At 33.0% G+C, this 22,304-nt stretch overlaps 4 protein-coding genes across 6 annotated transcripts; 2 read left to right on the top strand and 2 right to left on the bottom strand.

The window, feature by feature from the left end:
- Positions 1-27: 27 nt before the first annotated feature.
- Positions 28-3,719, bottom strand: LOC110658372 (LRR receptor-like serine/threonine-protein kinase EFR). Its single transcript, XM_021815950.2, has 2 exons — positions 772-3,719; positions 28-600 (listed from the first exon to the last, which is right to left on the bottom strand). The coding sequence occupies exons 1-2, from the start codon at positions 3,449-3,451 to the stop codon at positions 248-250; spliced, it is 3,033 nt and encodes a 1,010-aa protein (XP_021671642.2). The 5' UTR covers positions 3,452-3,719; the 3' UTR covers positions 28-247.
- A 4,114-nt stretch (positions 3,720-7,833) lies between these two features.
- LOC110658381 (protein OXIDATIVE STRESS 3 LIKE 4) lies at positions 7,834-9,112 on the top strand. Its single transcript, XM_021815960.2, has 2 exons — positions 7,834-8,401; positions 8,613-9,112. The coding sequence occupies exons 1-2, from the start codon at positions 8,088-8,090 to the stop codon at positions 9,016-9,018; spliced, it is 720 nt and encodes a 239-aa protein (XP_021671652.1). The 5' UTR covers positions 7,834-8,087; the 3' UTR covers positions 9,019-9,112.
- Positions 9,113-12,207: 3,095 nt separating this feature from the next.
- Positions 12,208-17,689, bottom strand: LOC110658389 (coatomer subunit beta-1). 3 transcript variants are annotated; one of them, XM_021815971.2, is made up of 6 exons: positions 17,482-17,689; positions 14,362-16,443; positions 13,470-13,979; positions 12,971-13,056; positions 12,604-12,814; positions 12,208-12,476 (listed from the first exon to the last, which is right to left on the bottom strand). In XM_021815971.2, the coding sequence occupies exons 1-5, from the start codon at positions 17,572-17,574 to the stop codon at positions 12,610-12,612; spliced, it is 2,976 nt and encodes a 991-aa protein (XP_021671663.2). In that variant the 5' UTR covers positions 17,575-17,689; the 3' UTR covers positions 12,208-12,476; positions 12,604-12,609. The 3 variants fall into 3 exon arrangements, with proteins under 3 accessions (XP_021671663.2, XP_021671671.2, XP_021671680.2); XM_021815979.2 differs by having other exon boundaries at positions 14,362-16,433; positions 17,482-17,648; XM_021815988.2 differs by having other exon boundaries at positions 14,362-16,421; positions 17,482-17,644.
- A 2,236-nt stretch (positions 17,690-19,925) lies between these two features.
- LOC110658408 (15-cis-phytoene desaturase, chloroplastic/chromoplastic) lies at positions 19,926-21,717 on the top strand. The gene has a single exon (XM_021816002.2). The coding sequence runs from the start codon at positions 20,118-20,120 to the stop codon at positions 21,585-21,587; it is 1,470 nt and encodes a 489-aa protein (XP_021671694.2). The 5' UTR covers positions 19,926-20,117; the 3' UTR covers positions 21,588-21,717.
- The last annotated feature ends 587 nt before the right edge of the window (positions 21,718-22,304 follow it).

Raw genomic sequence — 22,304 nt, 5'->3', positions numbered from 1 at the left:
AACTGATCATTGACAATTCCCATCAAATAATACAGAAATTGGAAATCATATTAGTTGAGCATTTTACAAGGTGAATACACAGAATAAGTAGTGATATTTCATATCAATAAAAGTTTACCATTCATCTGTCACTAGGACCTGCAGTCAGGAATCTGGTTTCTGTTTAAGGTATAAATAAAGCTTTTCATTTTGAATATAAGGACAGTACGATGACTGGTAATCCATGTGGATGTGGTTGTCTCTCTTTTTAAGGGAGTTTTCCTTTGATCGCCTGCAGCTTAGCTGTGACATCACTGATGCTCATCCGTTCACTGGGTAATTCAGCAGAGCAAGCTACCCCTATTTCAAGGATTAAAATCAGGCACTCTTGAACTACATGGAGATCATTACTGCTTGTCTCTTCTTTCATTTCCTGAAGAAGACTTGGATCCAAGATTTTTTCCGCTTTATCTGGTAAGGCTGCCTCTGTATAGTTTTGAAGGTGGAATCCGCCATTAAACATTTCTTCGGTTGGTCTCTTTCCAGTGAACATCTCTAACAACAAAATGCCATAACTATATATATCACCAGATGCTGACACTTCATTTCCGAGACCATATTCTGCATTGTTAAAAAATAAATTTCAAAAGGAATTTATTAGCAGCAACATCTCAGGCAACAAAATTAAGTTGGAAATTGTCAAGTAAAGGCAATATTTATGTTGAAATAACTTCAATGCACTTTTAGACTGTCAATGTCCAAATCTACTACTAATTGAGAAGTATGCTATACCTGGAGCAATGTAGCCAATGGATCCTCTTACTCCAATGGTGCTTGATTGATCGGTAGGATAGTTATCAGTGGCTTCTGGGAAGAATCTCGCCAAGCCAAAATCTCCTACATGTCCCACCATTTCACCATCGAGAAGAACATTACTTGGCTTCAGATCACAATGAATTATAGGCGATCCATGACCATGGTGAAGATACTCTAGTGCATTTGCAACGTCAATGGCAATGCTTAATCTTTGGAGAAATTTCAAGCTCCTTGGTGACTCATGTGCCTCATTGGTTATAAACATTGGATATAACCAGTCATCTAGATTTCCATTAACCATGAATTCATAAACTAGAGCCTTGAAATCATTTCCTTGATGATCTATACTTGAGCATGCAGTCACGAGCTTGACAAGATTTCGATGTTTAACGTTGTATAAGACCTTGCATTCAGCCTTGAAACTTTTGGTAGCTCCAGGGTTCAAAAGGTTTAATACCTTGACAGCAACTACTTTTCCATCCCGGTCTAGTATGCCTTTATACACGTTCCCGAAACCACCCACACCAAGCAAATTAGATGACGAGAATCCATCGGTAGCTGTAAGTAGAGTTTGATAAGACATTAAAATTTGTGGATCCTCTGAAGACCTTGAACTTGAAGTGGGTTCTACTCTTTTCCTCTTATCGAGGACTAGAAACAGAGAAAACAGAGCTATTGCTGCACAAAGAGCCCCAGAAGCAGCAGCTATTATTAGTTTCATGGAAAGGATCATTCTTCCCTTTTTGGTCTTTTTAAAGTTGCATTGGGGTAACTTAAATTCAGCAATGCCGCCACATAGTTTACTGTTTCCTGCAACTGAAGTTGCACTTGCATTCTTGAAGACTCCCTCTTTCGGTACCATACCCTCAAGATCATTAAAAGATAGATTCAATCTCCACAACAAGCGAAACCCCTCAAAAAATTCTGGAATTATTCCTGTCAGATTGTTGTGAGAAAAATCTAAAACTTGGATTCTATTCAACGACCTTAAAGACATAGGAATAGCTCCTTGAAACAAATTGCCGCTCATGTACAGATATTCCAAACTTGTGCAACTGCCAAGGCTACTAGGAATTTCACCAGACAACATGTTATCAGAAATATCCAACCTTCCTAGATTCATCAAAAGTCCCATTTCCTTTGGCAGAGAACCAGTCAAATAATTTTGAGATAGGTCCATATAGATTGCCAAGGATGGGATACTTACAATTTCTCTGGGGATTGTACCACTAAGATTGTTTTGATTGAGAGCAAACGACAGTAAATTTTGGCACTTTCCAAGACTTGGAGGGATGCTACCAAACAAATTATTTTGGTGCAGATGGAGATAGTTCAGAAATGTTAAATTTCCTAAAGAAGGTGGAATGTTACCATACAACTTATTTCCACGCAAATCCAACTTCTGTAGCTTTTGAAGTTTTCCAATTTCTTCAGGAATGACGCCTACCAATTGATTGTCTCCCATACGTAGCATCTCTAAGTTGACCAAATTTCCTAACCCAGTTGGGATGCTTCCGATTATCTGATTATCATTCAGAGTCATTATTGAGAGGCTCGTAAAGTTGGTGATGGACGCAGGCAGCAATCCCCCAAAATTGTTGTAGTGTATAGCCAGCAACTCCAAGCTTGTTGCATTGCTCACAGAGGACAAAAAGCTCAAGTCATCGGCTCGTCCATTTCCTAGATGGTTGTTGGAGATACTCAGCCACCAAAGCTTATGCAACTTCTCCAAAGAAGGCACACTCCCAGTAAGCCCATTAGCTGGAATAGTCAGCCTTTCCAATTTTGAAGCATTGGATAAAGAAGCAGGAATGGATCCAGTAAATTGGTTATCACCAATGTTAAACTCTACAAGGTTAGGGAAAATGTCACCCAAGTTTGAGGTTATAGTTCCTTGAAGTCGATTTCCGGGTACATAAAATACTTTCATGTAAGAAAGATTGTATATTGAGGGAGGGACGGGGGCAGACAACATGTTTTCACCCAGAGAAAGGAAATATAATTTGTTTAATAGGCCAAGGGTATGGGGGATACTTCCACCAAGATTGTTGAAGGTGGTCAGGAGTACCTGTAGATGTGAAAGGTTTCCAAGAAATGGAGGTATCCCTCCAGTTAGATTGTTGAACTCAATAATTAAGATGCGGAGATTCGGTAAGGAAGTTAAATCTTCTGGAATTCTTCCAACCAACCAATTAGAACCAAGATTCAGGACTACAAGGTTGGAGCAACCAGATATATTGGCAGGAATTTGGCCAGTGAGCATATTATCGCTCAAGTAAAGATATTGTAGCCTGCGCAGGCGGCCAATTTCCTTTGGGATTTCGTGGCCGAGGGAGTTGTTTTGAAGCTTTAAGACACGTAGAAAGCTCAGGTTTCCCAAGTGTGGTGATATGGACCCCTGGAGGAGCAGAGAGTTTAGGTTCAACTCGGTGACCCTTTGATGCCTGTCGCTGCATGCAACACCATACCACTGGCAAAAATGGACAGAAGAATTCCAGAAGCTAAAGATGCCAAGAGGATCATTAGTGATCTTGGCCTTGATTTCAAGCAACGCTAGCTGATCAGTTTCATTCCCTGCTCTAACTACAAAGTCAAAGCACAACAACAAAACAGTAGCAAGATAGCAGAATTTTGAACCGGCGAGGAAAATCGCCATGAAAATTGAAGAATATATTCAAAAGATTGAGAGTTAGGTTGAAGTTACATATATTGATATTTGAAACTCCTTGGCAGAGTCACTGCAAGTTGAAGGTCTATAGGGTGACTTGGTATAGCAGAGAGAGTTGGTGGCGGCGCTGGTAGGTTGCTGCATTTGTATAGACTAAAGTGCCATGGATGAAAATAAATTAATTCAAAGGTCTACATGATTTAAGACTAAATGGCCCTTCTTCTTTGGTTTCTAGAGCTTCATTTTCAAACCTACTTGTCTCCAGCAGCAATCTCCATGGATTTATTGATGTGGGTCAAAACCATACCATTTTCATGGATATATAAAATTCAATAGAAGTTAAAATAGCAGCATACTGACAGACAAAAGCGTAAAACAATCAGGGATGTGATGCTGCCCATTTGTCAAATTTGAGCAGTGGTATATAAATATATATCTGGAATTAAAAATTTTATAATTTTAAAAATAATTTTAATATAATTAATTAAAATTATTAATTATAATGGTTTTTAATGAAATTTTATTAACAATAAATTCAAGAAAAGAAAATTAACTGATAGCTAATATGGAAAGAGTTTAATTAACTATTTCGTAATTTTATTAAAATGCTCATAATTGATAGATATTTAAATAATTGCAATTATATCAACTCTATTTTTAAAATTTTTTTATAAATTGTTAGTTAATTTGAATTTATTTTTTATTTAAATTATATTATTTTTAAAAATTTTAGTAATTATAAGATTTTAATGTCTTCAAATTATTTTTAATATTAATAAATTATTTAATTATAAAAATAATAGATAGATATAAAAATTTTATCAAGAAAAATTAAATTAATGATAATGTTCATTCATATATAATAAAAAATATATATACATTAAAAAATAATTATGTTTTAAAATTTATATTTTTAATTTTATATATATTTTATGATAAATTAACATTTAAATGTCTAATTTAATAATAAAATAAATAATATAATATACATATTTTTATTAGTCATTTTATATATAAACAACAGCTACATATACTTTTATTAATGGTTATGATATAATTAATTATCTGCCATTGGCTACTAAAAATTAAGAGTGTGTGATTTTAGTTATTATTTCGATTTGGGACATGAGTATAAATAAAAATTGAATTAAAATTTTTATAAAGTTTTGATTTAATTCTTCGTTGTTTCAATTCTGATTTCGAATTCAATTTGGTTCTTTGTTAATTTAGTGTCAATTTGATACAATTCTCGGTTCTTTTACTCTAATTCAATTATTAGTTTTTTAAATAATTTTACACAATTATTTTTATAAAAAATCATATTTAAATTAGTATTTAACTTTTGAAGTATGTTATTAACATATAATATATTTTTAAGCTATTTATTAATTTTATAACCTTTAATTATAAGATATAATATAATTATAAGTTAAACATATATATATAATATAAGAGTACAGATATAATTAAGAATCATAAATAATTTATTGTATTCATAGATAAAACTATCAAGAAAAAAGTAAAAAAATAAAATATAATATTAAAATATATTTAGTCCACAATTTTATATACACATGTATATATAAATTATAGAAAAGCACATATTTATATTTATTTTTATTCGGTTTCGATTTCAATTTAATATAATTTTAATTTATTTTTTTAAGTAAAAAATCAAAGTAAAACTATAATATCAAAATAAGTTAGATTTAATACCACTTTTCAATTTGGATTGATACCCAAAAATCGTGGACAACCTAACTAGAAACGGATATCAAATGTCCAAGAAACCTAATGTTTCCATTAAATTAAGGCCCATATTGATTGGGTCAATGTCCAGCCGAGAGTACAAGCAGCAATTGGATAATGGTCGGTCTTAGAGTTCATTGTATCGAAAGTTGACACCAATCCCACGAGCCAGAAAAACGTCACCTAATACAAGTCAAATCTCAATCTAGAGAGAAATACTTTTGACTTTGCAACAACTTAGACGGTTTGAAATTGTGGTTAAAAAAAATTCAATATTTATATATATTTTTTATAAATTATTTTATTTAAAATTATTTATTATTTAAACAAAAAATTAAGAAGTATTAATTTTTTTTAAAATTTTACTTTTATCTCTATTAAATAATTTTTTAAAATTTATATTATATTTTCTCTCTTAATTAAGTGAAATAAAAAATAATTTAATTAAATTAAAGAGTATTTTTTTATGATTTAAATGATTTATTAATAACTGAGTAAAAATTTTAAAGAATATATTAAAAGTGAATGCCTAGATGGAGGAAATATTAAAAGTGATTTATTAATCACTGAAAATATTTATGATAGTAAATATCAAAAAATAAAATTATTTTATTAATTTAAAATTTTATAATAAAAATATATTAAATTAAAATTAAGATAATATGTTTTCCAGCAGCAACTTAAATATCAAATTCAAATAGGCCTTTGGACAAACCTATCAACTTTTTCTCATGAATTTCCATTATATAGTATGTGCATGCTGCTTCATTTTCATTTCCTCGTGCCTTCAAAATTCCATCTTCGTTTTCTCATTAGGCATATTTTACATTTAATGTAAAGTCAACTGCTCAACTACTAATCTCCATACCCCACAACAACAAATAATATTTTTTTTTGTTTCTTTGAAATTTTAAGATGAATTTAATTTATTATAATTTACATGTTCATTTCTAAAAAATAAAATACATTGACAAATAAGTGCCTATCTCCTTCCTGCTTTTAGTGGTTGCCCTAATTTGCTTTGGAGCAATCTGATGCATAAGAGAAAACAAGGATTAGTGTCTGGCCCCATGAAAGATTACTGGGGTAAACAGAAGATCCTGTGTCTATATTTTGAATGATGGATTTTATCATATAAAAAGATGAATTAATTTTTAAAATAGATTATCTAAAGAGATAAGGTTAGTAGGCAATTAGTAGTAGGTTTTGAGTTCAGCCATTGGTCCTTCTCAGCAGCATTTGACCTAATTTCCTCCAATAACAGTTAAAATTAATTCATTAAAATAGTATTAATTACTTGTTCATTAAGGCTACATTAGAATATCTGTCTCCTCTATCCTTAATCTACTCTTCTTAATTTATTATTTCAATAATGCTTTCTCATTATGCAATTTGGTTTTTTTTTTTAAATCTAAAATTTACAACTGGATCATCATCACCCATATGCAATTATTCGAGCCGTACGATTGAGTGGAGCCCACATTAATTTTTAATTTTTTAATTTTTTATTTTTTATCTGGAGTGGAAGCTTGCAATTTGCATTTTGCAAATGAGATTTTGCGTTTTGGACGGCAAGTAGATGTTCAACGCAGACCGGTCAAACTATGGATTGTTAATCTCTTTCAAAATATAATTACATGAAGCAAAGATGCTTTTTGTTATTCCTAATACGCTTTGCTTATGCCTTTTTATCTTTAGTATTATTATTATTATTATATTTTTTCTTCTTATTAATACACAATATAATAATTCATTAATAAAAATAATTGTATTTCTTTCATTTATTTAATTAGACATTTATAATAATTTTTTTTGTTGAAGAGAGGATTCAAAAAATAAAATTTAATAATTAAAACATTTATAATTTTTAATATATTTTTTTTATAGATAAAACATATCCATACTCAGATTAATGATAAAAATAAATTATAATTAAAGTTATAATAATTTTAATATAATTTTTATTTTTATATAATTCACACATATACATATTTTACGCCTAACATAATATCTCAAAAATTAATATCTAAACACACTCTATTCACTTTTAATTTAAAAAAAAAAAAGTAATTATGAAATAATGATTAAATATTAAGAGTAATTGTCTACCTTATGAAATTTAGGAAGATGGTTTAGAGAGGTTTATTAGATCCATATTACTTATTATACCACCGTACTGAATGACTTGGAGGAAAAGGAACTTTGAAAATACGTTTCACCAATAAAAAATTTATTTTATGATAAAAAATAATAATTGTAATTATTTATTTATTTATACTTATAATTTTATATAAATTATTTATATAAAATTAACGATTTCGGACATGCAGAAATCAGAATTATTTTTGTTGCTTTGTTTTTAATTTAAAAAAAAAATTAAGGAAAATTAGATTTAGACATATTTCTGGTGACTGTAGACGCCACGTAATCTCGAACGTGTCAAAGCTAATACGCCGCCGGCGGACGTTAAAATTTTTCTTTCTTTCCTGTATTAATATTAACATCATATATTTAGTATTTCGTATCTGTATAATCAGCGTAGATACATATACTCCATCTACCTATATATATATATATATATATATATATATATATATATATATGTATCTCTCTATCCATATATGCGTATTTAGCCAACTTCTCAACTCTCTCTCTCTCTCGTCTCTTTTCTTTTCTCTCTCTCTCTCTCTGCTATGGAAACCCAAATCCTCTTCTCTCTCTCTTTGAATTCTTTTGCTTGATTAATCTGCTTTTGGCTATCGATTGATGACACTAAACCCCATCTGGAAGCCAAGGAGGAAGACAAGACGAAGAGGAGAAGGGTAAAAGCGTCACTGTTGCTCTTTTTTTCTTAGCTGCTTGCTTGCTCTCTCTCATGGAGGTCTTGGTGGGTCCCACCTTCAGCATCGATGTCTCTTCTTCCCCACCGTTCGTCGACCCTTCTTCTCAAGATAATCACCATGGTTCTGCGACTTCTTGCATCTTCTTTAACGAGGACGATGGCGGTGGAAGTGAGAGCTTGATTTCTAGTGGGATCCGGCTTGAAAAATCGCTGGATGATTCCTCAGATAGTTCGTCATCGATTGGAGCTCCGGATGATAGTGGAGAAGAAAGAGAGGAGGAGGTCGACAGCTCCGTTAAAGGAGCGTTGGCTTCTTTAGATACTATGGAAGATTCTCTTCCTATCAAGTGAGTTTTAGCTCATCTGCCCATCAATTCTTGTTACTTTATTTATATATATATATATATATATATATATATATATATATATATATACACAAATTTCTCTTGATTTAATTTTCATTTTTCTGGAAATTGATTTGAGATAAGAAGAATCTCTCGTTTTCCAAGTTAGAATTTTGATTTGAGGGTTTAAAAGTTTGTGAATTTGTGATTGCAGGAGGGGATTATCGAATCATTTCTCTGGGAAGTCCAAGTCATTTGCAAATCTATCAGATATGGGCAGTGTAAATAGAGTGAAAGATCTGGAGAAACCAGAGAACCCTTTCAATAAGAGGAGGAGACTAATCATAGCAAACAAGTGGTCTAGAAAATCCTCCTTCTACAGTTGGCCAAACCCAAAATCTATGCCTCTTCTTGCCTTGAACGAAGAAGAAGACGCTGCTGATGATGAACAAGAAGAAAACCAACAAGCAAGCCCATCATCATCATCAGAACAAGAAGGCCAAAATCAGCAGCGCATAGCAGGAAGACTCACAAAACTACAGGAGAGGAAGTTCAAGACTAGTTTCAAATCTCAAAGCTGTTTCTCTCTTACAGATCTGCAAGAACAAGAATATCAATAACAACCTTCTTTCTTTTAGTTTCGTTTTTTTTTTTGTTTATCCAGTTGATGGAAAAGTTTCAACTTATGAATAAATAATTATATCTTCAATCCAATTACTTATTTTTCAAAATAATTAAATCATAATATTGAATAATGGGTTATTAAATGTGCAATCTTGGAGTCGGATCTTATCTTTGAAAAAAGAGGAATTTCTCATGTGGATATTCGGGCCCTTCCTTTAACTTATCTAAAACACTTGTCTTTATGATCCTGTAGTGAAGTGCACGTGTATCTATGCAATTACATGTACTTGCTTGAGATGTCTTTTTCCCTCACCAAATGGGATTTTGAGTGAATGGTTGGAAGGAGGATAATAAAAATGTTCTCATGGTAATCTTTTAGAATTAGGATTTCCTTTTTGGTCACAAGACACAATGTTTATTTGCATTCTATTATTGGAGAATGGAAAGCACATCTGCGAGACATGAGCCTTCATTTTTCTTTCTGCTTCCTTTGCATCATTAAAGACCTGTCTGTTGAATCTAGGCAACCAAACTCTAATTTGAGATTGAAATCCATCAACCATTTTATGAAATTTCAACCGAATTGAATTCATTCTAAAAGAAACCAGTCTTAATTCAATTTTTTCTTGAATTTTAAATCATAACTAATGATTTAATCGAATTTAAATCAATCTTTAAAAAAGAAAGGGAAATTCAACCATTAAATTGACTTGATTATAACTAACTTCAAATCGAAATTGAAACTATACTGAAATTACTAAATTCATAGTTGAAAATTGTTGTTATTGTTTTTGTAACAAACACAACCTATCCGATTTATATAAAGAAATTTTCTAGGAGTATTAATTATAGTTAAAATGGTAATAGTGCGAATATAGACCATAGAGTAATAGAAAAGAATGTGAATAATACTAGAAGAATTAGATCTTTAGAAGTAAATGAAGCACTTAAGAGAATGAAAGTGGGTAAAGCCTGTGGACCCAATGAAATACTGATTGAAGTGTGAAAGTGTTTGGGAGATATGAGAGTAGCATGGTTAACTAAATTGTTTAATAAGATTCTAAACTTAAAGAAAATGTATGATGAATGAAAGAGTAGTATTTTAGTACCTATTTTTAAAAATAAGGAAGACATACAGTGTTGCTGAAACTATAAGAGAATTAAACTCATGAGCCATATTATGAAGTTGTAAGAGAGAGCTGTGCAACATCGACTACGTTATGACACTTCTATCTCTCTTAATCAATTTGGTTTCATGCCCGGTCGTTTAACTATGGAAGCGATATTTCTCATTAGAAGCTTGACAACGAAATATAGAGATGTGAAAAAAGATCTACACATGGTTTTTATCAATTTGAAAAAGACTTATGATAGTGTTTCAAGATATGTCTTATGGAGAGTGTTAGAACAAAATAGAGTATCTATTAGGTATATACAAGTGTTTAAAGATATGTATGAAGGAGTAACTACTATTGTGCCCACAGTGGGAGGGGACACAAAAGATTTTCCTATCTCAATTGGATTACATTAAGGTTCAGCTGTAAGCCCTTACCTTTTTATATTAGTTTTAGATAAATTGACGAAACATATACAAGAGAGTATCCCTTAGTACATGATATTTGCGGATAATATAGTTTTAATAGATGAGACGCGAGGAGGAGTTAATAGAAAGCTTGAGTTTTGGAGAAGTACTATAAACTCAAATGGATTTAAGTTCAGTAGAACGAAGGCATAATACATTCATTGCAAGTTCAGTGAAGGCCGAACTGGTGATAGGGAATGAGTTAGTTTGGATGGAATAGTACTGCCCCAAAGTAATCACTTTAATATATCCGATCAATCCTTTAAGTAGACGGGGGATGTGAAGAGGATGTTGTCATAAGATTAAAGACGGATGGTTGAAGTGGAGACGTGCCATGAGAGTTTTATGTGATCGCAAGATTTCCAATAAGTTGAAAGGAAAATTTTACCGTGCAGCCATACGACCGGCCATGTTATATAGTAGTGAGTGTTGGACACTGAAGTAATCTTATGTGTCTAAGATAAGAGTTGAGAATATGAGAATGTTAAGGTAAATGAGTGGCCATACTAAATTAGATAAAGTTCGTAACGAGAGTATTAAAGAAAAGGTAGGAGTAGTGCTAATTGAGGATAAGTTGAGAGAAAAGAGATTGAGGTGATTTGATCATGCGAAACGTAGACATACGGAGGGTCCAGTTAGACAAGTAGAGTATATTAGGTTAGACGATAGAAAGAAAAGAAGGGATAGACCTAAATTGACTTGGACTAGAGTAGTACAACATGACATAAAAGCATTACACATTTATAAGGATTTAACCCTAAAATGTTTAGGGTAGAGAAAGAGAATCCATATAGTCGACTTCGAATTTTTAGGATAAAAATTTAGTTGAGTTAAATTGAGTTGTTTTTGTCATTATAAAGTTTAATTTATTAAAAATGATAAGAATCACCCTGTTAAGGTGAATTATAATTAAAAATGAATGATTTATAAAAAAAAAATTATAATAAAAATAAATAACTTTCATTTTTTTAAAACAAGTGGCCCAAGGGTTTGCTAAAGATTTATAAAATCACTAATAAATACGATACAACAACCTGATTAAACAAATAAATTATTTGAATTTATAGAAAACCAATCTTTGTAATATTAAACTTATTAAATTAGTTAAAAAAAAAACGATATGATTAAGATTTTCATATATTAGTTTGAGCCGAGCAGGAAATGGTTCAAATACAGGGTTTTTGATCTGACACAACCAGCGGCTCAGTCTATCCTTGAACATAAGCAACAAAAAGTCAATGAGATAAAGATGCTAATTAGCCCCTTTATTTTGCCCAAGGCCATTTTTTTAAAACTTAAATCTTTATATTATTAAATTGAATCAATTCAGATTTTATATTTCAGTTTTTATATCGTGAAATTGGGGGGATTAAACCCAGATCAAACACAGTGTAACATCGTGGAATAGTGAAGGGGGGAAGCAGAACAAAAAAATGGGTCCAATGAGCAATTAATATATATTTTAAAATCATTATAAGCCTTATAAATATATATATATATATATATATATTCTACCTGATATCATAGCGCACATCAAGCAGAAATGCCAACAAGCAAGGCCTAAATTTTACGTAAAAAAGCACACCAAGCAGGGCACGAGGGATCACCCACAAAAAAAATGTCACAATGCTCAAAATTTATAGTTTGTTCTGCAGTAAGCTTAAATTTAATGCTTTAAAAAAAACCAGAAAAATCCGTAACTTATCCATTGTTCAGCATCCTTAACTCTGGAAATATGGCTCCAAAATACAACAATGCCACTTCCGTAATAGCACCACTTCCTCTCCTCCTCCCCCCCCCCCCCCCGGGCCTACCTACGTACAAAAAGAACAACAAAAGCGCTAGAGAATCTTCTCATCCAGTCTTTAGTACCTGCATTAATTCACAAGATTCAGGAAAACGTTTAACTTACAAAGCTTCCGATCTAGAGCAAAAAAGATGATTGATGTTGCAGAAAGCAATCCAATAACTGAAAGAAATGATAACTGTATGTTCATGCCTGACATTAACTGCCTCCCTTCTGCTTGAGTGTGATCTTATCCCCAAGACTGAGAGCAATTCCCTGGGTCTTACTCCTTATCCGGATGTATCCACTTAGTTTCCCATCTGCCTGTTTCTCAATGCTTACATTTACCAAAGCATCCTCCCCAAAAACACTTTTAGCATACAAGTTAGCAGCTAGAAATCCACATTCACCATCTAGTGCAGACCTGAAAATCAACCAGCCAAAAAGACAATTTTGTCAAATACCAATGCAAACTTCTTTAACACCGACAAGCATAAAAAGTATATTTTTTTCAATATTATTGAAAGACTTCACAAGCAATTAGTCACTGAGACTAGTTAAAGTACAGTGAGACACTTACGGTGCAGTGAGACACTTCATGTTGGTTGACTTAATAATATGGTCAAGGAATTCCTTCTCATCCTGAATTATTGTATTAACCGCAACCTGAAATGCATTTGCAAACAAAATTTAAAAACCAAATGTAGATTAGAAGATCTACAAACTAAATGCAAAATAAGGAATAATTTAATAGCAGAGTTCAAGCAAAAGGACAGAGGGATTCAACATAAATGATACTCCATACAAGAATATTATCCATTCAAGCAGAGGTGAGTATCAAAGTGAACAAAGGAAAAAGAGAGCACGCATGATTCTCACTAAATATACCAGACAAGTTTGGTGGTGGCATGGTGCCACCTGCAGAAAATGCAAAGGATAACCACACAAAAAGCACCATTTGAATGATAACCAGAAATTGATAAACCTCACACCATTTACATTTATTTTTTTACAAAAGTTCAAAAGAAAAGAGCGAGCAATGAACAGTTTATACAAGTCATAAGATATGCAAAAGATACCTTGTTTTCCCATTCAAACTCTGCCCACATTGTTCTAAAAGCCGCATCTGTGCAAACTGCAGGAGAAATATAGTCCATAATGTCGATGTGAATGTCATTAAGGACAACCACTGTCCGCTCAAGCACATTTGACGTCTCATAAACTATGTTGCCAAAAATTACACCAGTCTCAGTTGAAGACACCTTGATATTGGCCTTTATTTGCTTGCTTGATTCTGGAGCAAGTGTATAATTCTGTGGACGCTCAACAAGTTTCAGATCACCCATTGTTGCCAACTCTAAGCACAAATTCTGAAGAGTTTCCTTTGTCCGGTTGATAACTGTAACATCAAGTACAATATCATAGTGATGGACTGTTACATAAGCCTCAGCATAGACAGGGTCACTAAATCCAGTGAGTTGAAGGATGCGGTTAAGCTTATTTGCATCATCCCCATCCTTGATAAACTCCCCGGTAGCACGTTTTAAATCGTCTTGAACCTCATCTTCCAACTCCAGCTGACTCATACCCTGAAGTTTAATGAAGTCAGTAATGCATCATATGATTATTAAACCTGCAACCTATAAATCATCAACCAATCTTGAATCAAATGATGGGTTCTCAAATAGTCAAGTAAATCTGAATCTCAAAAGGAGTAAAAGAAGAAACTTTGAACAGACAGCTCACAGCAGATTCCATAAAATATGCAATATATATATAGAGATATGAATTTAAGGTGGGTTTTTCTCTTTCTTTTTTTTTAATTTTTTTTTTTTGGGGGGGGGGAGAGGGGTGTTGACGTGGCATACTTCAGAAAAGAGTGCCACCTTTTTAAAACAAACTAGCAATGAATAACAGCTTGTAATAGTAACTAATACAAATTAAACCTAAAAATTGCAAGAGACTACTTACCTTCCTGCTCTTCAAATGGTAGAAATCAATCAGGTCATCCGGTTGTGCATGAGAAACCTGAGCTTTTGCCTTTAATTCCTCAGTTTCCCTCAATTGTTTTTCTGAAAGCATTTTGACAAAACTCTGACGGCAAGATTGCAACCATATCTTTCTGATGTCATCACCAGTATTGCATAGTAATCTTATACAAAGGAGGATCCTATCATAAGAATCATTATCAATTGGGTGTGGCAAAACTGAAGATTGTCCTAATTGTAGCATAGAAACCATGATCAACAATGCCTGCGCGGATGCCTTGTTCACCTCGATTTTAGAAGGCTGCACCTCTTCCAATCTCAAAACAAGCTTTGTCAGAGTGCATGCCACAACTGCTCCAAGGAAAAAATCACCAGTGAGGAGAAGGGATCTCAAATTCCCTGAAGCCAGTGTCCCCTGAACAATGGTAGGAGGAGAAAATGCAGTTTCAGAGGCAGCACTCTGTGTAGCATATGTCCCATCAGCAAGAATAGCTGGTCTCCTGGAAGAAACAGTAATGGAATTTGCCTGTGGAGGCTTCTTTGAAGCATCAGGTGCCTCCCCTTCTTCTGAAACAGAATAAAAAGGCAACTCCCCAAGGCACTGCTTGATGATAGCTATGCCATTCTGAACTTCAGAAAGAGACAGGCAGTACTCTCCAATGATCCAGAGAGCACAGGAGCAGACCCTTGCAGCTCGGATTTGGTAGAAAGTGTCCAATAGCCTAATTATTATGGAAACCCTTAGTTTAGGATTGGTTTCTATTATCTCACGAACAAAAACAGCCACATCAATAGCTGAAGCAACATTGCTATCTCCAAGAAAGTCCATCAACAAATGAACCACTGTGCTTGCAACTTCTGGGAACTTAATAGCACATGAATGAATAGCTTGAATAAGCATTTGTCTGTACTCTCCATTCTTCTCAAGCTCTCCGCTCTGAGTCTTAACTACTTCCTTCTTCAACATAAGAACAACCTCATTGATGTTCCGTGGAGTGATCAACTCAAGGACGATATCAAGCGTCTTCCTCCTAATGTCAAGATTTGGACTGGAAAGTGCCCTAAGCACGTCCATAATCAGATCGACCATGATATCCCTATGAGAAGATTTGAGCTCATTCAGCCGATCAAGCACAATAAGCTTCACATTGTTATCACTCTGAGACAAAAGAAGCTGACAATAGGTGCCAGCAGCACTTCTAATAGCAGTAGGGGCAGATGACAGAGAAACAAGTGTCCCAGCACATTCATAAATAACTGCAGTGGAAGGGGCATTTAACAAAGATATAATGATCTTAATGTACTTGCCCTTCTCTCCTCGATTTGTTCTGCACACCTTCCGAATCAACTCCAAGACAACCATCTGAAGTAATTCACCCCATTCAGAAACCCTATCGACATGGGTCAAAAGATAATTAATAGCTCGGTCCTGTGCACAAGTAAAAAGCATAAGAAAAGCATTCCTCTTAGCAGATTGGTCCTGCTCAGATGAAAGAACTTTCTCAATCATTTCAGGAGCATCAACCAAAAGTTGCTCACCCTGGGGAAGCTTATATATAGCCATCACAGCTAATATGGCATTCCTCCTGATAAATGGATGCCGATGCTCCAGATTTTGCAGAACTGAAGGGATCAATGGCTCAATTATTTCTGTCTCATTCAATCGGCACAAAAACCTCAATGTCACCCCACGAATGTATTCATTTGGGTGCTGAAGGTTGTTCCTCAAGTTTTGGCATATCAAAATCATTTCAGGTAAGACCCGACCCTTGGCATCAGTTTTGTCAATGATCTCCAAATATAGAAGCAATAGTTTTTGGATTGTGTGGTCCTCAGAGGGCAAAACATATCTAACAATTGTGATGAAGAGTTGGGGAAGTGTTTCACCATTCAACAAAAGACTGATTGCCTTCTTCATAGCATCTATCTTTGCTGGTACTTCATTGCCTTCAAGTGCTTCTTTAATCTCATTAGCGATTGCTGGTGTTCCTTTGTCAAAGTGAACGAGCAGAGTACAGGATTTCTCCATCTCTTGTTCGTTTCCTGGTAACACAACTGATTTATGCTAATTCAAATCAATAACAAGTTTACAAAGATCAATTAATTTGATAGTAATCAAAATAACAGAAAAGTAAATAAACAATTTGGCCACTAGGAAAACGTAAGGTCAATGAAATACTTTCAAATGCTGGGTAAGAAAAATATACATTTTTCCTAATGAAAAAAATGAATTGAACCCAAGCTAAGACCAAAACCACAGATCCAACAACCTATGAATGACCAAGCAAGGTACAAATTCTTAACAGCTTTCTACCATTTCCATTCATCTAAATGCATTTGCACCATGACTGTCATTCCATAATGACCCATTTCCAAGTCAAGTCACTAACAGAAGAAGACTGAAAAATAGCTTACGTTTCTACTTTTGATTGTTCACGGAAACCCAACCAAAAAGTTTTAGCAACGTTTTACCCTAAAGTCGTTGACTAAATTTTATTTGCATGACAGAGTAAGGCTCTGCAATTATCACTTTGATTGACATATTAATGCGCAAAACCACGAGTTTAATAGAAATAGGGACATTACTATTGGCAGCTAAAAGCAAAACTTCACATGCCATTGCATATCCGACTACAAACCTCAATCAATCGGATCTAATATTCAAATTAAAACACCCATCATTTCACAACTGCCATTTCTAACAAGCCAAAGAGAAAAAACACACTTTAGATCTGCCTAGTAAGAGCACGAGCATCACCATGTTTCCTCAAGTAACAAATCAGATTTCCCTCAATTCAGATCAAGAACCATAATGCGATACCTATGAAGATTTCTGCCCCTATTTTTGGAGCAATGAATTGATATACGAAGGCAAAACAAACTCATCCTAATGCTATTCGAGACACAACTGGTTTCACTTAAATCAGACCAGCAAATTAAATTTCAAAACCTAAATCCAGCAACTTCTGCCCCAAATAACAATCGAAACAACAGGTTTGGCTGCTGATATAATAAGAAAATGAAGGGAGAGTATATGTTCCATCAATTTTCTGGGCATCCAAACAGATAACAACAATCAGGAAGGAGACGAGAGAGAACGAACCTTAGAGCGATCAAATCTGAGGAGACGATAGGGAATTGCTGTGAAATTGAAAGAATAAACAGAGTCGGGATGCAGGAGAGAGCAAGAGATCATTCGAATCAATGAAATCTAAAATGATTTCATTTTTATAGGTGGCATGTAGTGAAATGAAAATGCACTCAGATCCAAGATCGACCCGTGTGCTTATAAGCGAAGGTAGCAAGGAAGAGGACTTGTGTAACCGTGAAATATTTTCAAGGTTTTTTGGTCTTTTCCATTAAACCTTCTATGCAGGGATGGGAACGGGTAAATAACCAGTAAAATCAACCCTAACCTAAAATTTGAATCTGATTGATTTTCTTAAAATTTGAATTCGTTCTAAATTTAATTATAATTTATTTTTAATTATTTAAATTTATTTTAAACCTAATTGTTATTAATCGAAAAATATTTAAATATATTTAATTTTATATATTTAATTAATAATTTATATAAAAAATTATTTTTATTAATAATTTATATTTTAATAATTTTAAAAAATATTTTAATTTTATTTTATATAAAATAAAATATATACAAATTTATAAATATTATTAAAAGAATATATATTTTATATTTAATTAAATATTTATATAAATGGGTTCGGGTAACGGATACCTAACATATAAAATTCGAATTTGACCCGAACTCGTCACGGGTATTAAATTTTAAATCTGAACTCGTCCTAAACCTGATTATATATTACTCAAACCCATCCTATTAGGGTTCGATAGGATCGGATATCCACAAAAACCCGACATGTTATTATCCCTATTTCCACGTAGACCTGACCACCGGTCAGGGTCAATTCAGTTCGAAACCAATGATTTAGGGTTTAAATATGAAATGAATGGAAATTGGTTTTATGTGGCTCCAATTGATTTTAGTTCAAGACGATTCAGATTCAAGTTGAATTCAATTTAATGGCACTTTTAATTCCAATTTGACGCAATTTTGATTTTTGAGTGGTTCAATCCAATTTAATTCCGTAGTATTGTGGTCTACAAAATTTTTTCGTGATATGGACCAATAAAATAGAAAATAAATGAGTTAGAGTTTCATTGGGTATGGACTTTGTGAGAACCGACGATCAAGTTTGAGTCAGTATGAGAGAATAATTTATTAGATTGATTAGAAAGAAATAATATACCTCTATATATGATATGATCTCTTTATATAGAATATAAATAATAATTGATTATGGTACGTTAATTATGTAATTATATAGATATTTTTAGTAACTATAATTATGGGAATTTATTTCTATTTATTATGCATAATTATAATTATTGTTATTTTTTACAATTCTATGAATATAGAAATTGTTATCTTTGATTGATATTTTTTTATTTTGTTGAATGAGTCTTATAGTGTTTGAAAAGACTGAATGAATATTACGATTAAACTATGAAATATAATTAGACCTGTAAACCATTAAAAACTCAAATTATTGAATTAATTATATATATTTTAGAGAATTATATTATGTAGTACCTGTATACATTCATCATATTGGTTTTTTTATTTTATTTTAATACAATTCAAATTAAGTCGAATTGTAATTTCTGATTCAAAGGTTGAGCATGAGAGACTAAAACAGACCCAATATATAAGATTCATGACTGATTTAGGTCATAAAACAGTTGATTAGAACATATTCGGTTTCAATTGACTCTGATCATGTTTACTTCCACTTCATTCAATAAATTAACTTCTTATTGAGATATGGAAAATTTTATTGATAGTAAGGTGTATAAATATATATAATCAATTGAAATTTAGGAAATTATATTTTTTAATAAGTCTCATTTATTTCATTGTATGATCTATCATGATTTTTGATGCATTACCACAAGAAGTTCCTCGTCTTGATGGTGGCCAATTGGTCTGGGTATGCATGTAGGACAATTGAGAACCCAACTAAAAAATATCTTGCACCATTTGCAATTCGGGACAAGCTTAAATCCTTACAAATCGGTTTCATGGCATGGGACAATGGGTGCTAACCAAGTTATGCAAGGTTTCAAAGTAATAAGAATTACATTAAATCTAATTTATTTTAATGATTTGATTTGATTTTAATTATTTATAAAAAATTAAATTAAAATTATAACAAAAACCAGATAAAATTATATTGAATTAAAATTAAAATAATAAAAAAATTATATTAAAATTTTAACTAGATTTCAATTCTTGAGCAAAATTCGAATACCGTAAACACACAGATTTGGTGCTAAGTGCTTCAAGTTTATGTTTTTTTTTTTAATCAATCTTTGACGGCTATACAATTCATTTAATCTTCGGGGTATTAAGGTTGTCACGAGGTCTTAATTTTTTAGGGTTCGGGTCAAGTTTTTTATGAACTAATGACAAATTTCTCAGCTTAAGTTCATTTGACCCCATAAAAAAGATTATCATTGAAAATAAATCACAACCATGAAGCAGAGCGTACACCAGGACAGGTCTGGATAGCACAAAAAGTGAAAAAGATAGGCAAATGGTATGAGGGTGGATGAATGGTTAGTTAAGAGAGGACATCCACATCATTAAAGCCCAAATGGATAGCCATATTTTCATCGACAGACGTCACCAGATGGCAAGCCAAAATCCCTTATCCAATGACTCTCACACTCGTTCATCCTCTCCCCTTTAGCTCTCCTTCCCATTTCTCCCTCTCTTCCCCAAACAATTTCTCAATCAGATTCAAACTCCAGGCATCATCCTCGCTGCAATTATCTTCCAATCCCAAGTCTTCCAATTCCCAATATTTATCCCACCAAAAAACCGGAGTCATTGTCGTAGGAGCAGGACTTGCTGGTCTTGCTGCTGCAAACCGACTCTATTCAGAAAACATTCCCTTCCTCCTCCTGGAAGCTTCTGACGGAGTTGGTGGCCGCGTCCGCACTGACGTCGTTGACGGCTTCTTATTGGACCGAGGCTTCCAAATTTTCATCACTGCCTACCCGGAGGCTCAAAAACTCCTTGATTACCAAGCTTTGGATCTGCAGAAGTTTTACTCAGGTGCCCGGATTTATTTCGATGGTCGGTTCCACACCGTGGCTGATCCTATACGCCATTTTTGGGACTCTCTGAAGTCCTTAACGAATCCAATTGGATCTATACTCGATAAATTACTCATCGGATTGACCAGGATTCAGGTTTTGACGAAATCTGATGCTGAAATTCTGTCTGCTAATGAGGTTACCACTGTCGATCTGCTGAGAAACATTGGGTTTTCAGATTCGATAATTGGCCCGTTTTTCAGGCCATTCTTTGGAGGCATATTCTTTGATAGAGAGCTTCAAACTACTTCCAGATTGTTCGATTTCATCTTCAGGTGTCTCGCTCTCGGCGACAATACCCTTCCGGCCAAGGGAATTGTGGCCATTCCCAACCAACTAGCAGCTAAATTGCCGCCCAATTCCATTCTCTTGAATACAAGAGTAGCTTCCATTGATTTCCATGAATCATCATCTGGTGAAATTACAACGCCCAGAGTGAGATTGGAAAATGGAGAAATTTTACAGAGTGAAATTGGAGTAATTCTGGCCGTTGAAGAACCCGAGGTCGATAAGCTCTTGGCGGGAAGGAACATTAAACCGGTTCAGAGAAAACCGCCCCGGAGTACAGTTTGTATATATTTCTCCGCGGACCGAGATAGCATCCCAGTTGAGGACCCGGTTCTGTTTCTCAACGGATCGGGCAAGGGGATTGTAAACAACATGTTCTTTGCAACCAACGTGGCTCCATCATATGGACCGCCTGGGAAGGCATTAGTATCAGTGTCGTTGATAGGGTTGTTCGAGGATGTTTCTGATGATGATCTATCGCGTGAGATCGTGCAGGAGCTTTCGGGTTGGTTCGGGGATTCAATGGTGAAGTCATGGAAATATTTGAGAACTTATCGGATTGGATTTGCACAACCGAACCAATGCCCTCCAACTGATTTGAAGAAAAATTCTCGGGTCGAGTCGGACTTGTATTTATGTGGTGATTATATGACTTCTGCTACTTTTGATGGCGCTTTGGTCTCGGGAAGAAAAGCAGTCGAAGCTTTATTGAAGGAGAGAGTATTTACTCGAGTTTAATTATTTTCTAATATAATTTGATATTTTTTTTAAGTTATAAACCAAAAAAAAAAAAAAAAAAATCTTTGTCTAATATTGGTTTGTATTGCCTTTTTTTTATATATAATTTATTGAAATGTAACTTTATGGCAATTTTTTTTTATGGAGGCAATTGAATCACATTAATTTTATTTTATTTTTAGTAGAGGTAACTGTTATAAAATTATTTTTTTATAAAATATATTTAATTTTTAAATTAAATATTTATTATGAAATTTATATAAAATCAATATATTTATTATTTTAATTATATATATCTATATATAATTTAATTAACTCTATATAAATTTCATATCAAATATTTAATTAAAAATTAATAACTGTAAAAATAGTTTATTATTATACTCATTTCTTTCTTTCTATCTCATCTACGTACTAGCTAATTAATATGTTATTTTAATATGTTACGTAGTGTTTACCACTTAGTTAAATCAAGCTAATGATGTTTATATTTTGATAAAATACAAATCAAACACAATAAAAAACTTATCAAATCAAATTTTATTAATTAAAATTTAAATATGTTCAATATTTTTTTATATATATAATTTAGTTTTAGTTGAGACTCAAAATTAAAATCTCATCATTTTTTAAATGAATTTAATATTATTAAATTAAAATTTATTAATAATATTATATATTATTTTAAAAAAAATTATAACTAAATAAATATATATG

This window comes from Hevea brasiliensis, chromosome 11 (genome assembly GCF_030052815.1).
Source record: "Hevea brasiliensis isolate MT/VB/25A 57/8 chromosome 11, ASM3005281v1, whole genome shotgun sequence".
Classification (NCBI taxonomy): domain Eukaryota; kingdom Viridiplantae; phylum Streptophyta; class Magnoliopsida; order Malpighiales; family Euphorbiaceae; genus Hevea; species Hevea brasiliensis.
The sequence above is the reverse complement of the archived record's forward strand: the minus strand, read 5'-3'. Positions and strand labels throughout refer to the sequence as shown.

Excerpts from the sequence above, each read along its gene's own strand:
- LOC110658408 (XM_021816002.2), top strand. The coding sequence starts at position 20,118 with ATGACTCTCACACTCGTTCATCCTCTCCCCTTTAGCTCTCCTTCCCAT.
- LOC110658389 (XM_021815971.2), bottom strand. The coding sequence starts at position 17,574 with ATGATCTCTTGCTCTCTCCTGCATCCCGACTCTGTTTATTCTTTCAAT. Across the intron at positions 16,444-17,481 it reads TCAGATTTGATCGCTCTAAG|CATAAATCAGTTGTGTTACC; the intron begins GTTCGTTCTCTC and ends GATTTGAATTAG. Across the intron at positions 13,057-13,469 it reads AGTTTGAATGGGAAAACAAG|GTTGCGGTTAATACAATAAT; the intron begins GTATCTTTTGCA and ends AATGCATTTCAG.
- LOC110658381 (XM_021815960.2), top strand. The coding sequence starts at position 8,088 with ATGGAGGTCTTGGTGGGTCCCACCTTCAGCATCGATGTCTCTTCTTCC. Across the intron at positions 8,402-8,612 it reads GAAGATTCTCTTCCTATCAA|GAGGGGATTATCGAATCATT; the intron begins GTGAGTTTTAGC and ends TTGTGATTGCAG.
- LOC110658372 (XM_021815950.2), bottom strand. The coding sequence starts at position 3,451 with ATGGCGATTTTCCTCGCCGGTTCAAAATTCTGCTATCTTGCTACTGTT. Across the intron at positions 601-771 it reads CATTGGCTACATTGCTCCAG|AATATGGTCTCGGAAATGAA; the intron begins GTATAGCATACT and ends TTAACAATGCAG.